Consider the following 18479-nt stretch of genomic DNA (forward strand, 5'->3'; position numbering starts at 1 on the left):
ATACACCTTAGGCAAGTTACTTAATATGTTTCTATGCCTGACTTACCAGTAAAATGGGAATGAAAATACTAATAGTTGTAGTGATTATTAAATGAAATACTACATATTAAGCCTTAGAACCATGCTTTTCACATACTAAGCAATATGTTTTAGTAGTTGTGATGATTATTATTAATGTACCATAATCTGCCCCCAATAGATGGACTGTCTTTTGCTCTTTTAAACAGTGTTTCAGTAAGACAGTTAATATTTTGGCAGAGAAACACGAAGGATGGAACTGAGGGGTCAGCCTGAAGAAGAACTAATGCAATAATGGCTAATGTATAGAAAGAACAAGCAGATATTTGGGCTAGAACAAAGGGAGAGCAAAACAGAAAACAGGTAAAATATTATTACTGTGTTTTTGAATTTTAAAAAAAGTTTCTATTTTTCCCTTGTTAAACATGATGGCTTTAGATGAAGATAGAGGTTAATGTATCTAATTCAAGATCCATTTAAACTTTGAGAGATTTTTTTAAAAAGTCAAGAACGGATATTAAAGTTATTAAAAGAATAACTATTAACTATTCTTATATAAAAATTGTTTAAAAGAATGTTTTTGGCATTAATTATGAAGAGAAAACTTACACTAGATTGTCTTCATTAAAGTCTGGCTGAAGATTCTCCAGAGGAAACAAAAATCTAAAATCAATTCCCATATTGAAAAACACAGCTGCTATATCAGACAATGATGGGATCCAAGGCCAAACTGGTGAATCACTGAAGGTATCTAGTACAAGAAAATATTTTATCTCAAATCCTGAGTTCACAAACTCACAGTTGCAAGGTGATAGTCTGCATGTGAAACATGATTATAGTGATTTTATATGACAACTGGTAATATGTTAACAATATAGTTGTATAGAATGATCATATAAAAATTACAAAATTTTAAATAAATATGAAAGAAATGACATTTATGAACAAAGTATCTGAGAGAATGGATAAAAGGGTGTAACTCAGGAGGAAGCAACACATTTTGAAAAGACAGAAATAACAATGGTAAAATACCAACTACTATTTGCACAGGGTGATTTTACCATCACCAGTGCCTATGTGTCACAATCCTCAAAACAAGTAAGACAGCTAGATCACAATGCTTGTTTCATTATAAGAGATCTCAAAGGTTTTGAAAAAGCAATTGCCACACTTTTGCAGTAGACACTGCCTCAGTGCACAATCAGTATAATACTGTTGCTCACCAAGAGCCAATTAAAGTTAATTGACTAAATAAATAAGCTTGCAACTATTTCTACTTACCTAGCACAGTAAGCCATGACTTGGTAAATATTAGGTAAGGGCTGCCACTTGCAACATCTTATACAACTAGAAAAATGCAGATACTCATTTTTGATGGCGTTTCATTATTAAAGACTTTAGATTACAAAAATAATTTTTATTCTATATTCCCAAATATCCTACTAGTAATTTTCAGTAATACGAAAAAGAACATGTACATATCAACCAATAATTCATACTGCTAATTACCATTATATACTCACCATTTCTAATTGTTATTTCCATCAATGTACTTAAAATCTGCACGGACACAATACAGTCTGTATGAACTGACATCATCTAAGTAGATGAATGACGGCGTATTAAGGAGAAGAAAGAAAACATAAGCATTTACTATTTGCCAGCCACATATACAACAGGTGTTTTATGTGCATTTCATTTAATACTTATAAAAACCTTATGAAGTGGTCATACATCACACATAGGAGCAAATAGGCTCAGAGAGATTAAATACTCTACCCAACGTAATACATAAGCAGCTGGAATTTAAATCCAGGTCTCATTCTGAAGTCAGGGCCTTTTCCATTCTCACATGTTATTTTTAAAACCTTCATTTATAATAAGACAAATACAACATTTGAAACTATAAAATAATAATTTTCGAGTTCATATCGTGCCACAAAACTAAAAAACCATAAAGGAAAAGGCTGACAGCTTGATCAATTCACAGGCAAAATAATCAAACAAAGAACTAGTAAAAATACTTGAAAAGATACAAATATGCAAATTAACGTACCAACGAATTTTTAAAAAGATGTTCAGTATCACCAGTAATCAAAGAAATACAAAGAAAAACAATAAGGTGTCATTAGTTGACTTCAAGATCAGTGAAGACTGAAAATATTGATAACAGTGTTCAGAAGTGTACCAGGAAAGAGGTAGTATGCCCAGTGTGAGCGTACTTTGGGAAAATTTAAAAAATAATTTAGTAATTTATGCAAAGCTGTTGTCTTTATACTTTTTTTTTTTCAATCCTCACCAGAGGATGTTTATATTGATATTTTAGAGGGACAGAGAGAAACACTGATGTGAGAAACATCGACTGGTTGCCTCCTATATGCGCCTTGACCAGGAATTGAACCCAAAACCTAAGTATGTGCCCTGACAAGGTATCAAACCTATACAGGACCATGCTCCAACTAACTGAGCCACACAGTCACGGCTGTCCTTGCACTTGGACCTAGTCGGCCTTTTTACACAGGAATTTATATGCAGAGGCATGTAATTAATAAAATTTCACAAGGTAATTCTTTGGAATAAAGGCGTAAGTTTAAAACTTCCTCTTTCTCTCTGTCTCTAAAATTAATAAAAACATATTTAAAAAACAAAACAAAAACCCATGTAAATTCCCTCTGAAAACAGTAAAAAAAAAAAATAGTAAACTGTCTTTCTAGTCTACTACATTTAGAACCCAAAGATGTAAAACATTTTCACAATTAAATTTACAAAACATTAATTAGGACTATAGCATTAAAATGAATTCTGAGCCTGGCAAGCGTGGCTCAGTGGTTGGGTGTCGACCTATGAACCTTGAGGTCACAATTCGATTCCCGGTTGGGGCACATGCCTGGGTTGTGGGCTCGATCCCCCTGGGAGCTTGTGGGAGGCAGCCGATGGATGATTCTAATAATTGATGTTTCTATCTCTCTCTCCTGCTCTCTTAAATAAAGATAATAATTTAAAAAAAGACATGTAAAATGAATTCTGACATTTTAAAAAACTGGTAAATTGGTCTCTCCATCATGAAAACTGAATTTGGAATTGGAAAGGAGAAATGAGACACAGAAAAAGTGCTTAAAAATAATTAGTTTAGTTTTCAAAGAATAAATATGAAGAATATAAAAAACTGCTTACACAAAGATATGCTTGTATGCTATCATTAGGGTTTTAAAAAGGCCATAATGATGGGCACACATCAAGATGAAAATTAACATAAGCTAAATGCAAAGTCTTACTCATAAGTTTAAGAAAATATGTATTACATAATTAGAGAATAGAGGCCTGTCATGAGAGCAAATCAAATTCTGAATTGTAATAAACAGAAATATGTGGGTAGAATAGATAAGTAAAAAGCTTCCTAGAAACTGCTGGTAAGAAGGACCTTATCTGAAGCATAGGTCCATTTATATATGGGGAGGGAAAAATATACTTTATGAGTGACACTGACAAGCTAAAGGTCTATCAGAAAGACGATCAGTAAAGAGACTTGAAATTTAGTGACTGCAGAATGGTTAGTGTGGGGAGAGAGGACAGTCTGATAGTTATTTAAAAATAACTTAAGGGCCCGGCTGGGTAGCTCAGTTGGTTAGAGTGTCGTCCCTATACGCCAAGGTTGCCAGTTGGATCCCCAGTCAGGGCACATGCAAGAATCAACCAATGAATGCATAAATAAGTGGAACAGCAAATCAATGTTTCTTTCTCTCTCTCTCCAAAAATCAATAAATAAAAATAAACGAAGTACTGTAAAGACAGATGAGGCAAATTCTGGGAAGCTGTAGAAAAGATACTTAGTACCACTAGATAAAAACTGTAGGAAGACAACTTTTTATTTAATTAGGACTGTTAAAAAATTACTGGGGTCCAAGTAGTCAGTTACTGGAAGCAAATGCTTCTGCCCCATAGTCTGCCCCACCTGTTATTCTCTTTGTCTAGAATGCTCTTCTCTCACATAGTGACAAGGCTCATTTCACCACCTTCTTCAAGTCTTTACTCAGATCTCACCTTATCAGTAAGGCCTTATATATACTGAGTGGCCAGATTATTATGATCTCAGAACACATAATAATCTGGCCACTCAGTGAGTGTGTGTGTGTGTGTATTTTAGAGGCCTGTTGCATGAATTCGTGCATGGGTTGGGTCCGGCCAGCCTGGCCAGGGGGAGGGGACATGGGCGGTTGGCTGGCCTGCCTGCTGGTCGAACTCCTGGTCGAGGGGACAATTTGCATATTAGACTTTTATTATATAGGATATACACTGAGTGGCTAGATTATTATGCGTTCAGAGATCATAATAATCTGGCCACTCAGTATATAAAAATCAAACTTTCTTTAGCCTACTTTTTCTTCATAGCACTTATCATTTGATATACCTACAAATGTGCACACACACATTTATTGTCTGTCTCCTCTATACTAGAATGTGGGTTTCATGAGATCAGAAACATCTTTTTCATTGTTGTTCTCTCTTCACTATCTGGAAGAGCTGGCACTCAAAATTGCCAGCTTTATGAAAAAATGAATAAAAGCCTGTACTGGAATACCTAGTTCTTGCCAAATATAAGATTCTTTGAAATACTATCTTAAAGCCCAGACTAGAAACTCCATGTCTGTCCCACTTCTCACTTCACATATCATAGAGTTCTCTGATACCACTAAATATTTATAAAGTTACCATATAGATGATACAAAAATTAAGATAATTATTTGAGGTGGATTTAAGAGTTAGATATGAATGCGGAGAAACATTCCATTTGATTTACATTAAAAAGAAATGAATGGGGAAAGATTAGTCAAGTCAAATCCTAAAAATGTATGCAGGCACCTCCATAAAAATGGGGGCAAAAGGGTACCCCCAGGTATGTAAGCATTAGAAGATCTTTCTGAAACTAAGTATAACAGTGATTTAGCAATGTATGTCCCAGGTACAACATTACTGACTATCCTACACACTACCTGCATTAGTATTTTCTTTATTATCTTTTTATATTGATTCTTTTTTTTAAATATATATTTTATTTATTTTTACAGAGAGGAAGGGAGAAGGATAGAGAGTTAGAAACATCGATAAGAGAGAAACATCAATCAGCTGCCTCCCAAACACCCCCTACTGGGGATGTGCCCACAACCAAGGTACATGCCCTTGACCAGAATAGAACCTGAAAACCTTCAGTCTGCAGGCTGATGCTCTATCCACTGAGCCAAACTAGTTAGAGCTATATTGATTCTTTTGCCTCATTCTAATCCACTGAAATTATGGATATGATATGCTATATTAGTTTTTTTCTCTAGTAATCCTATATAATAAAAGGCTAATATGCAAATAGACAGAACGGCGGAACAACCAGAACCACCAAACAACCGGTCGCTATGATGTGTGCTGACCACTAGGGGGCGTGTACGGAACATGGCAGGCGTTGCCCGTGGCAGGATGGTAGAGCAGGTGAGCAGGAGCACCAGACCAAGGCGGGGCGTCAGTCACTGTCATCAGGGTGAGCCTCTGGTGGTTACTGAAAATTCTTTGCTCCCACATGCCGCGGTCCTGCCCAGCGCTTGCACCCGCTGCCAGTGCTCGGTGCCGGTCCCAATCACTTGGTGCCACCAGCAGGTGCAAATGGCAGCTACCGGCCCTGATTACTCCTGAGGGGCGATTGGGGCAGCAGCCAACACTTGCACCCACTGATGGCACTGGCCCCGCTCGCACCCGCTGCTGGCACTGGCCCCAATCACTCCATGCCGCCGTCAGCAGGTGCGAGCGGGGCCGTCACCGTCAGTGCGTGGGAGCTGCGGCGGCGGGAGTGGGGCTGCCAGCAGACAGGGGACCGAGACTGTGGTGGGAGGGACCGGGAGGGGTCACAGAGGATGGGCCGAGACCGCCCCTGTGCCCACCGCAGCCTCTCGGCCCATAGTTCCTTTCAAGGTGCACGAATTTGTGCACTGGGCCCCTAGTGTTCAAATAAGATTATATTTTAAAAGTTTGCTTTTGACTGGGAAATATAGTTGGAAGGAATACCCCTCAAACATTTCTCTTACCCGAAACAGCCACTTTAACACAGGTACAGGACACTGGACATAGTGATAAGCAGAGGTAAGAAAGCCTTGTGTCGTCAAAAAAATCTGATCGGTTTTTCCTGATCTGAAAAAAATAAACTCAATATGACTATTGACAAGAAACTTCTATCACCATATCTGACATAATCAGGGAAATGAGCAAGCAAACCATCCTTAAGTCCATTCTTGGGTGGATTCCACTCCAATGGATGGATTACTTATAAAAGATATTCAATTGATGGCCTAAAACTGATCCAATCTGTTGGCTTGGCTCTAGATTTATTTATTGGATAAATCTACATTAGTTGACAGTGTTTATCAACAGGAAGAGCCTATCAAGTCTCAGGACATCATCTGCTTTTGCCAGCTCGGGTTTGTACTTCCATAAAACTCAGCACCAGAATTAATGTGATCTCTCTGGATCTGAGATATCATGCACTGAGAGAAATTAGCTTTGTGGTAATTCGAGAGAAAAGCATGGTGATAGAGACTGCTAATTGCCTATCCCATTATCTATCCTTGCCTTTCCTCTTGGTATCCAAACCCTGATTTTTAGCTGGGCACACTGGCTGCCTGAAATAAAAATCATTCCCAGCCTTCCCTATAAGTAGGTATGGCCACGTTGACTAAGCTCTACCCAACTAACCATAAGTAGAAATGTTGTGTGGGATTTCTGAAAAATTGAATGCAAAGGCTGGAGCTCCAGGAACACCTAAAGCAACCAATTGCAAAGGATGGTGAAGAAGAAAGATTATATGGTGAAACACCAGCTCTGGACTTACCTCTGAATTCTTTCACATAAAAAAAAATTTTTTTCTTATTTAAGCCCCTGTTAATGTTTTAAAAATAATTCTTTATTGTTGAAAATATTACTTATGTCCTCTTTTTTCCCCCCATTGACCCCCTCCAGCCCCTCCCCTGCCTCCAGCCCCAGGCCCTCACTGAGCCCTTGTCTGTGTCCATGAAGCCCCTGTTATTTTAATAGTCACTGTTATTATATACTGACTATAGGCCTGATGCACGAAATTCATGTAAGGGTAGGCCTTCGCAGCCCCAGACGCCTTGGCTGCCTCTCAGCCCTCATGGCCTCACTCCCCTTCCACTGGTCATTCTGCTGTCTGGTCTAATTAGCATATTAGCTCTTTATTATATAGGATCTTATATTAACTAATAAAGGCATGTGATGTGCCAAACGACTATATTATACTGTGTCCTATCCTCCTATATAATAAAAGCATAATATGCAAATTGACCAAACAGTGGAATGACTGGTGAGTTGGGGGGGGGGGGGGTGTCACAGGGCTGGCAAGCAGGTGGCGCCAGGCCAGCCAAGGCACGTGCCAGCAGGCAGAGGGAGGGGGTGGCAACCAGCGGGGGGTAGGGGGGGCGATGGGGGCTGGCGCCATCACCTGATCGCCCACCTGACGGAGGCCACGGGTGGTGGCAGCCCGCCGGGGTCGGGGTTGCCTCCCACAGAGGGAGGCTACTGGCAGTGGTGGCACAATGGGGGGCGGGGCTGGCCACTCGTCGCCCACGCAGTCCTGATCGGTCCGCCAGTCACCTCCTGCAGAGGGAGGCCATGGGGAGTGGACCTAAGCCGTCAGTTGGACATCCCCTGAGGGCTCCTGGACTGCGAGAGCGCGCAGGCTGAGGGACTCCTTCCCCACCCCCACCCAGTGCAAGAATTTTCGTGCACCTGGCCTCTAGTAATTAAATAATAAAACATAAAGGGCAATAGTAATAAGGAAGAGAATTAAGAAACTGGATAGGTCATAACAGAAATTAACCTTTTAGAAGATTACATTAGTTAGAATCTTAGAGTAATTTTTATATGGGAAAAAGTAAAATTTCTGTTTTTCTACTTACTTAAGAATAAGCTTTTCTGCAGCACTTTGTCCAATAAAACCAGAGTCTCTTAAATCCAAGGTATACTGATTGAAAATTTTTCCGGAATTGAGTAAATTAAATATTTCTTCACCTGGATGATGATCAGGAATAGCATCAATTGTAATTGAAAATTTCTTTAGAAATTCCCTGAAATTAAAAAAAGTTACTGATTAACAAACAGTTATATTGCATTTAAATTTATATTTAAAAGTTGAGTGTAAAGCAAACTTTTCTTGGGACCAATGTAATCCTAGATTAGAAGACTGGCATGAAAACACGTGTTTTGCTCCTCACTTTTTGCTAGTTATTAGTCCAAAGCCACTAAATGTGTGTGAAAAGAAACAATAAACAGGAGAAAAGACAAATGATGTAACTTGGCCTTAACATTTGCCTTTCAAATCCATCACAGATGGATTAGAAACCCATCAGAGATTATCCACCAAGTAAATAACCATCAATTGCCCATTTATTTTATAAAGACAAAACTTGAAAATGTATAAACTTAACAGGGTATATATTATGAAAAAACGGTATACCTGTGCTCTTCTAAGAGGCCATCCTCATCATCTGTACTGTCTTGATCTCCAATTCTGATTGGGGATTTAATGCCTCGGCCCTGCCTAATGTCTTCCTGTAGTTGCTTCTGTAGTTCATCTAGCCTGAGAATTGAAAGAATGTTATAATAAATGGTTTGCCCTAAAAATAAAAACATACTTTAGTAAAACTCTTATTAAGTACTAGAGGCCTGGTGCATGGATTCGTGCACCGGTGGGGTCCCTTGGCCTAGCCTGCGGGGATCGGGCGAAACCGGCTCTCCGACATCCCGAGGGGTCCTGGATTGCGAGAGGGTGGTTCTCGGGTGTCACACCCCAGGATCGGGCTCCCTTCATTCTGGTTCTGGGTGTGTCACCTGAGAACCACAGCTGCTAAGTCACCCCAGCTCGGCAGCTCCTGCGTTGAGCGTCTGCCCCCTGGTGGTCAGTGTGCATCATAGCTACCGGATGGAGCGTCTGCCCCCTAGTGGTCATTGCATGTCATAGCTACCAGCCAGTCGCTTAGGCTTTTATATATAGAAATAGATATATATAGTTATAAGAAAAACTTTGTTTACACTATGGATTAAATCATGTCTCCCAAATAATTCATGATGTTTAATATAGTATATATTATTTTTATTACACACACACACAAAAATCAATTTTAGGTCTTAGGCTTTTATCCAGCTACAGTATGGTACTAGAATAGTATTCCATCACATAAAAGACTTGAATGTTACTTTATAGCTAGGACTTCAAGAATGATGAACAAATCATTTCGAGAAAGGGAAGGAAAAATGGCAAAGAATAATTCAATGTTTAATCTCTAATGCTCATTTGACTTCCAGTAGACCAACAACCTTGATATTGTTAACTAGGCTTTCTGACAGCAGTAGTCATTATTATTGGCATCATCATTATCATCATCATCATCATCATATCACCTAATTCTTACTAAGCACTTGCTATGTGACAGGCACTATACTAACTTTATGTATTGACTTTTTTTAACCCTCACAACAACCCCATGTGGTAGTTCATGATTACCCATTTTATACATGAGGAAACAGACATTATAAAAACTAACTTAATCAAGCTGACAATGTGAGGAGCTGGAATTCAAAGTTAGAGTCTAGCACTAAAGTCCTTCCTTGCTTATATTACTCACCAAGACTATTTTAACGAGGTCCTTGTTCCCAGCTCCAGCCCATAGTAGATGAGTGTAATATAACAGTAAATGACCAGTTAATGTACTACTCTATTACCGCAGGAAACAATCATCAGATCAAACTAGCATCTCTACCTTTGGTATGAGCAATGTTCAATTTAAATAAGCAACATCAGATTTGACATCACAAATAACATGAATTCATGAAACATTTAAATAATTATATAAAAACAATTCCTCTAATTATACTCAGAAAGGGGAACACTTCTGACCTAGTAAGTAACTACAATTCCTATATCTAGATCAGTGGTTCTCAACCTTTCTAATGCCGCAACCCTTTAATACAGTTCCTCATTATGTGGTGACCCCCAACCATAAAATTATTTTCGTTGCTACTTCATAACTGTAATTTTGCTACTGTTATGAATCGTAATGTAAATATCTGTGTTTTCCGATGGTCTTAGGCTCTACAGCAGCGGTTCTCAACCTGTGGGTCGCCTAAGACCATCAGAAAACACAGATATTTACATTACAATTCATTAACAGTAGCAAAATTACAGTTATGAAGTAGCAACGAAAATAATTTTATGGTTGGGGGTCACCACAACATGAGGAACTGTATTAAAGGGTCGCGGCATTAGAAAGGTTGAGAACCACTGATCTAGATACTTAGTTATCAGGTTTGAGACACATATATAACAACTTCAAGCCAGTTGAGCTTTTAGTGAAGTTCTCTGAGCTCATTTCAAGGATATACTTTGAACTAATCAGGAATATATTTACCCTCTCTCATTAGCAAAAGTAGTTTGCAATTAGTCACATAAATATCACTGGGGTTATTATTGCCCTCAAACTTTTTTATTTCTTTGTGTGTGCATGTTGGAGGTGTCAGTCATAACTAAACTTCTTCCTTACAAGAGTAGCTTCGTGTATAAATAACAGGTCTGATTATGCTGGTGTCAACACTTGGACCAGGCAGGCATAAACATTTAAAGAAATTTTACCTATGCTAACAACAAAAACAATCCGATTAAAAAAATGAGTAAAGGATCTTAATAGACATTTCTCCAAAGAAGCTACAAAAATGCCAATAAGGACATGAAAAGATGCTCAACCTCATTAGCAAAATGCAAATAAAAACCACAATGAGATAACCACTTCATACTCCTTAGGTTGGCTATTATAAAAAGAAAACCAAAAACAGAAAATACCAAGGCTTGGTAAGGATATACAGAAACTGGAACCTTTGTGCATTGCTGGTGGAAATGTAAAATGGTATAGCCACTATGTAAAACAGTATGGCAGTTTCTCAAAAAATTATGCATAGAATTACCATATGATCCAGCAATTGCACTTCTGGGTATATACCCCAAATTGAAAGTGGATACTTGAAGAGACATTTGTATATCCATGTTCATGGCAGTAATATTTATAAGTCAAAAAATAGAAGTGATCTCAGTGCCCATTGATGAATGAACAAAATATGGTATCTATATACAATAGATTCAGCCTTACAAAGGAAGGACATTTTGACACATGCTACATGGATAAACCCTGAAGATATGCTAACGGAAATAAGCCAGTCATGAAAGGACAAATGCTTATAATCCTACTTATATGAGGTATATAGTCAATTTCATAGAGACAGAAAGTAGAACAATAGTTATACCAGGGGATGGGAGTTATTGGTTAATGGATATGGAATTTCAATTAGGGATATGAAAAAAAAAAGTTCTAGGGCTAGATGGTGGTGATGGTTGCACGACAATATAAATGTACTTGATGAACTGTACATTTTAAAGTGATTGAAATAGGAAATTTTATGTTATATATTTTATCATAATAAAAAAACACAAAAATTCTAATGCTATAAAAAAAAAGTTTTTATTGATTTCAGAGAGAGGAAGGAGGGAGAGATAGAAACATCAATCGGCTGCCTCCTGCATGCCCCTCCTGGGGATCGAATGCAAAACCTGGGCAAGTGCCTTGATGGGGAATAGAACGGGCAATCTCCTGGTGCATGGGCTGACACTCAACCAATTGAGCCACACCGGCTGGGCTCTACTAATGCTTTTGATCAAGAATTTCAGCTATCTGTTAGGTACCAGTTGTGGTAAGCAGAAAGAAATTGATGTTAATGGAGTATACCATAAAAAGCTGGAGCCTCTGATCCACACTATAAACAAGAATACCTTATTTCTGAAACAGCATGTTAAATTTAGCAAGGTAGTCATGATGCTAACTAACCTTTGTGTGTCTTCCATTTCCTTCACTAGACGCTCTAGAGTATTTGTATAAGTTCCACTATGAACATGTTCCTAAAACAAGAAGAAATTTTAGGAATACTTTATAACATATCTTAGTAGAAGAATTGGGATGTTTTAAGTTATTCAGAGTACTAAAGAATATTCTCTCTTTCAATAACCTGGGCCAGGAAAATACCTTTCTTAAAAGAGAATTTTCATCATCATGCTTTAAATCTAGTATTTTGTACTACAGGCAATTTGATTTTTCCATCTACTAGGAAAGGCACTACTTATAAAAAACTCTGCTAGCCTTAGGAACTGACTGCAAACACCCAAAGGCTCCATGGCTACCCTATCTTTATTTTTAAATCCTATTTTAGTGGAATCAAACTGTTAATTTTTAGGTGTTACCATGAGCATTAACACCTTCCCCACCAAATTTTACAGACATATTAGAATTTAATTCAGCTTATTCCCAAGATAGAATGAAGCACTTTATAAATAAAATTGCACACCACAATTAACAACATTCTACACTCTACCTTCATTTACAGCAGTGGTCTCCAAAGCAGGGGGTGTGCAAGGTGATCCATTGGGGTGCAGGAAGAAAATAATAGAACTTCTATTTACATGGAACTTCTATAGAAACTCCAGTAGAACTTAGTCTATAGTAACTTCTACATAAAGTCTATAGGAAAATACTTTTTCTTCTTCCTTTAAATTTTTTTTGCATATTCGTTAGAAAGTACATAGTATAGTGATACATGTATTAACCTATAAGTATACATATACATTGGGGTGCATGCTCAAAAATTGTTTTACTAATAGAAGTGTGTGTGATCAAATAAGTTTGGAGACCACTGATTTACAGTAATAAAACTAAAGATATGGGAAACCCATTAACCAAACAAAAACTCTATCAGTTTCAGACCAATTATGACTCATAACAAATACTGGATTTTAAAAAGGTTCTAACATGCTATCCCTCTTTCATAATCAATCCATCTTTCCCTCTTCAAGTGAAGATAAATGTTACAGAACAACTTACTGTATAGTCTGATGACTGAGATCCAAGCCCCTTGGAAAGAGCAGGAGGCTTTCCGGTAGATGTAGGAGTCTGATTGAAGTTCAAAGCCATTATTTCTTCCAGGGATTTTAATGTTTCCTCTTCCTCATCACTGTCTAGGTTGTAACCTAAACTTTCTTCATCACTATCAAAACCACCCCTTAGTTTTCTTTTCAGTGCATTGCTACCTGCATTAGAATTTCCTGAACTCTCTTTATCTGAAGGGGCTTTATCTGAAGGTGCTGGGATACATGGCACAACTTCCAAAGCAGCCTGGGGAGACTTTGTAGGAGTGCCATATTCTGAATGCAAAGATCCCCCTGAAATTTTCCCTGAAGGTACATTAGAATCAGCCTTATTAGTCTTTGCTTTGTGTTCCTTGTGTTTGGAGGAATCTGTAGAATGCCCAGAACATTCTTTAGATGAAGAACGTTCTTTATCTTTTTTAGAATTTAATGGTACCCGAGAGGAACCAGCACTCGGATCATGGGAAAGTAAAGGTAAAAGTTTTGTCTCCTTTGATGCCACGGAGCTAGCAGTTTTATTTTTCTGAAGGTTGCTAGCTTTTTTAACTGTAGACTTTTCCTGAGGTAAAGATAAGTGGGGTTTCTGCATCTTAGTCTCTTTGGTACTTGCCACACGGACTTGGTCACTATTCCTTGAAGAATGGTGGCCAGAATTTGAAGGTGCCAAGCCTGCAGTGGAGCGGTCAGCTTCTTCATTCGGTTCCTTGGCTATATCTTCCAAGCGCAATACATCACCAGGTGTCTTCAGTGCAATGTGTTTTATAAATTTCTCTTTCTTATGTGGTCCATCAGGACGCTTCTCAAGGAAGGACTCTTTTGCTTTTGGCATTATAGATTCTCTTGTGCTTTTCAGATCTGAGTCCACAGAGTTCCTTTTTCTTTTGTCAGGGAATTTATTCTGCTTAGAGCCTGCTAAAATTTAATTTTTGCTAGATTAGTGAAAACATATTTTTCTACCTTAGTAAAGTTTACTCAATGTTTAGAACAACCTGTCAAATGTTTACATTTTAAAACTTTAGGCTGAGATTATTCACCACATATGGAATGAAGAAAAAGAGTTAATACTATCATTTCTTTTTAACTGATAAACACTGGTCAGTTCAAGAAATATAAAGCTGATGACAAATGCTTATTTTCATTCCAAAACTATTAAAAGTTTACTGTCTAAGTAGGATTAAAGGTGTGACTCTCCAAAACATAAAAAACTTGTATTTGTATCAAGGCAAGGGTTACATACACCCTTTTGTTAGACCAAGGACTACCTGATTCCAGAAATTTAACACTTCTATATCTAAATTTATATGACCTTAAATACACACATATGGTGAAGGCAGACACATTTTAAGTTCTCAATTAAAAAAATTAATTTGTCTTTCTCCCTAGTATTTAATCATCCTTTCCCATGTATTGCTCTAGTCTTCAGCTATGTTATGGGTTGAACCGTGGCTCCCAAAATGGTAGGTGGAAGTCCTAACTCCCAGTACCTCAGAATGTGACCTTTTACAGGGGGTAATCAAATTAAAATGAGGTCATTAGGGTGGGTCCTAATCTAATATGACTGGTGTCCATATAAAAAGGGAAATTTGGACATGAAGACATACATGCAGAGGGAAGATGACATGAAGATACATAGGGAGAAGATGCTGTGATTGGAGTGATACATCTATAAGTCAAGGAATGCCAAAGATGATAGGCAAACACCAGAAGCTAGTAGAGGCAAGGAAGGATCTTCCCTTAGAGTTGTTAGAGAGACCATGGCCCTACTGATACCCTTAACGTTAGATGTCTAGCTTCTAGAACCATGAGATAATAAATTTGTTTTAAGCCACCTATGTTTTGGTATTTATTATGGCAGCCCTAGACAACTAATATAAGCTGTGTTAGCAGTTCCATTCAGAAGCAATTTAATAACCACATATATTAGAGTTAACCAGTTTTTAAAAATTTCTTATTGCTTAAAAATGTGGTTTCATTAATTCATTCTTAAAATTTATCATTCAGAGACTAGCCAGTATGGCTCAGTGAATAGAGTGTTGGCCCACAGACTGAAGGGTCCACGGTTTGATTCTTGTCAAGGGCACGTACCTAGGTTGCAGGCTCGATCCTCGGCCTGGTTGGGGCGCATGTGGGAGGCAACCAATCAATGAGTCTTTCTCACATCGATGTTTCTCTCTCTGTCTCTCCCCCTCTGTCTAAAAATCAATGGAAAAATATCCTCCAGTAAAGATTAACAAAAAATTATCATTCATTAAAAATTCACTAATATAATCAGTATTCTCAAAAATCAAATTTCCCTAAATCAAGTTTCTTTCTGCACATGGACAGATTCCCCATGTCCCCAAATCCTCAACAAATTAAAAAGAAAAAGAAACAAATAAAAACCTCGAGTTAAGCAATTATTTGTATACCTTGATCAATATATAATCTGGAAAATTCATCTTATAAAAATAATCAATTAAACAAATGCTTCATTTTTCTACAGATATCTCCTATTACCTGAAGAAATCATTCATGCCCACTAAGTTTTCTGAGGTTAAATGTCCTATAAAAAAGGATAGGGGTCCCTTATAGTGCAGAATAAGAAATCAAATAACTAAGAAAAAGGGAACACTTGGGACAGATGTATATTACCTTAAGTTTGAAAGTTATAAGAAAGATAGCTACAGACCTGCCAGTTTGAGTTTTGTTCCATTTTCCTAGAGAAGTCAGACATTTATTATAGCTAGTAATGAGAAGAAATTCCTGCTTTGTTCAGGAATGAAAACTTATCCAGGAGAAGAGAGAAAGTATTAGTGGGCAAAGTTTAGGAAAAATTAGCTTACTTAGAGCTTTAATATCTAGAATTAGAGGAGGGTGAATTGGTACTATAGGTAGGCTCCCTTTTTGCAAGATCTCTAGGACAATGGATTAACTGCAAAATTTTCATGATTCTTTTGTTTTAAATAAAAATAGATATTTTTATTGATTTCAGACAGGAAGGGAGAGGGAGAGAGAGATGGAAACATCAGTGATGAGAGGTAATCACTGATTGTCTGCCTCCTACACCCCCTGAGGATGGAGCCCAAAACCCGGGCATGTACCCTGAGAATCGAACCGTGACCTCCGGGTTCAAAGGTCGACACTCAACCACTGAGCCATGCCAGTCAAGTTCATGATTCTTTATGCATCCCTTGTATAATCTTCAGACTGAATGTCTTACAATCTTTCAAATATGTATCTATAATAATAAAAGCGTAATATGCTAATTAGACCAGATAGCCAAACGACCTTCCGGACATCCTTCCGGATGAAGCCGGGGCTGCGAGGGCTGAGGCAAGCCGCTGCGGCTTCAAGGGCTGAGCCCCTGCATGAATTTCGTGCATCTAACAAGTATATGAAATACTCAGATAAGACAGTGATTGAGTCTGTAAAGAAAAAAGGGGAAAATCCAAATGCTTAATAAGGAATTAGATATTAATAAATTATGGAATAAACTATCAATGGATTAAGCTGGACCTCAGAATTCAGCCAAAGGATGGGGCTCTGAAAGACCAAAGAGCCAAATGCCTACGCTGCCAACATTTCTGAAACCCTTGAACTTGTGTGTGATTATGCATAGCACCATCACAACTGTGTAATAATAGTGATATGAACAAGACATAACATTTAGATTATTAATCTCTATTCAGATAAAGATAAGCACTCTTCATGTTATTTAGAGTTTGAAAGAAAAATCCCCTAATATCCTTTATATTCTGTTGACAGTCAACTGAAGTATAAAAGTATATTTATTAAGAGTACAATACCACAATTGTGAGGATTATGAAAAACATTCAAACATATTAGAAATAAAAATATAAGTAAAGGCAACATCTTAAGTCTGCCTCTGAAAATAGACAAGAGTTCAAAAACGTCAGTATGTGGTATTATATAAATAAAACTACAGTCACCACTGAGGAAATCTGTAAATCCATGAACTGAAGATAATTTTTATTTTAGTCATTATCAGAGGGGGAAAAAAGACTGACTAACTTGGTGGCATAAACATCATTAGCAGCCTCTTATACTGGCCGAACTAGCCTAAAAATATTTTGTTCTTCCATTCACCTCAGTGCAAAGAGATCATTTATTTATTATTACAAACACTGAGTGCAGGAGCAATCCCATACCTAAGAAATTATTGTTCTTGTACTATTAATGTCAAAATTCACTAAAGTTAAATCACCAAAATCAACATTATAAAAATTAAATAAATTTTAAAAATCATATGAAACTTCAATTTTATTCCTGATGCTAGAAGCTCTTTAATAATGGTAAAGTATGATTTTAGCCTTGGCTGAAGATTAATTTTAACACTGAGATCACTTGGTCAAAATGCAGTGCACCTCTAGAATATATAAAAAAGAGTTTTACACAAAACCTGAAGAGTGATAAGTCAGAACTGTCTCTATACCTCCATTTTTTAAGTTTCTAAAAGTAACCATCTTATACAGATATGAGGCTCAAAAAAATTAAAAGAATATAGAACAGAGTATGGCACACAGTAAGTGCTCAATAAATGTTTGCTATTATCATAATGAGTATGGAACTTTGTCAAGTCTATTTTTCAAAGTTTGCAGTCATATCAAATTATTAACAGTTGTTATTTCTGAGGCCTTTCATTTTTTGTTATAAATTTCTGCACTCTTTACATTTTATACTGTTCTATTTTAAAAAAGAGAAAGATATTTTAAGAATGACTGAATTAACAGCAGCTATTTGCTATTATGTATTTTGTCAACCAACAGATATTAAAAGTACAAACTAGTATCATGTAGGTGCCCTTGAAATTTGATACTAAAAAGGGATCTTTGTATTTGAAATACAGGACTCACTATTGTGGATCATGATAACAGTTTCAACCTTATACAAAGCATCTTTAATACACCAAGACTTCAGATAGTCCACAATTCCAGGAATATAAGATTATGCTTTTTAATTGTAGCCAAGGATTCAGAAGAACAATGAATACCAATATGAGAAACACACTGTTAGGAACTATTGAAGAATGTAGAGAAGAGTCAAGACAAATCACTGGTTACTTATACTAAATTCTAGGACTATTCCTTTTGAATATAGTATTACTAAACCCTAAACTAATGTGACACTCAATTCACCTCTAGGAAGAAACTGCATACTTAAACAGATTTGCTTAAGGAACAGTGCCATTAAAATGCAAATTTATTTTAAAATTCATAAATTTAATTTTGATTCTACCTGAAGCAGAGTCCCATGAATCAGAAGATGATCTTTTTCTTGAGAGGTGTCCATTTTCCTATTAGCAAAATGAGATAAAATTCATTAGGAGTTGGGGGAAGTAAAGAATGTGAATTTTTCTTTATAACATTTAAACACAGATTTCTAGATTGAATAAAGCAAAAATGTATATTTGGAGGTTAAATTCAAGCTTCTATAATAAAATATTTTA

At 37.1% G+C, this 18479-nt stretch overlaps 1 protein-coding gene across 4 annotated transcripts in view; it reads right to left on the reverse strand.

Annotated features, from left to right (window-relative positions):
• The window catches only part of SLF2 (SMC5-SMC6 complex localization factor 2), a 42502-nt gene that overhangs the window by 18216 nt on the left and 5807 nt on the right, over positions 1–18479 (reverse strand). For 2 of the 4 annotated variants that reach the window (XM_080642327.1, XM_080642328.1), the window contains exons 4-11: positions 18269–18326; positions 12990–13945; positions 11943–12013; positions 8528–8650; positions 7971–8138; positions 6087–6189; positions 1542–1617; positions 628–769 (exon numbers count right to left, since the gene is read on the reverse strand). In XM_080642327.1, the coding sequence (XP_080498453.1) occupies positions 628–769; positions 1542–1617; positions 6087–6189; positions 7971–8138; positions 8528–8650; positions 11943–12013; positions 12990–13945; positions 18269–18326 (1697 nt within the window). Of the gene's footprint in view, positions 1–627; positions 770–1299; positions 1336–1541; positions 1618–6086; positions 6190–7970; positions 8139–8527; positions 8651–11942; positions 12014–12483; positions 12591–12989; positions 13946–18268; positions 18327–18479 lie in introns of those variants that run through there. The other 2 variants (XM_080642329.1, XM_080642330.1) reach the window with 2 other exon arrangements.

Source organism: Plecotus auritus, assembly GCF_963455305.1.
Source record: "Plecotus auritus genome assembly, chromosome: 9".
Lineage (NCBI taxonomy): Eukaryota > Metazoa > Chordata > Mammalia > Chiroptera > Vespertilionidae > Plecotus > Plecotus auritus.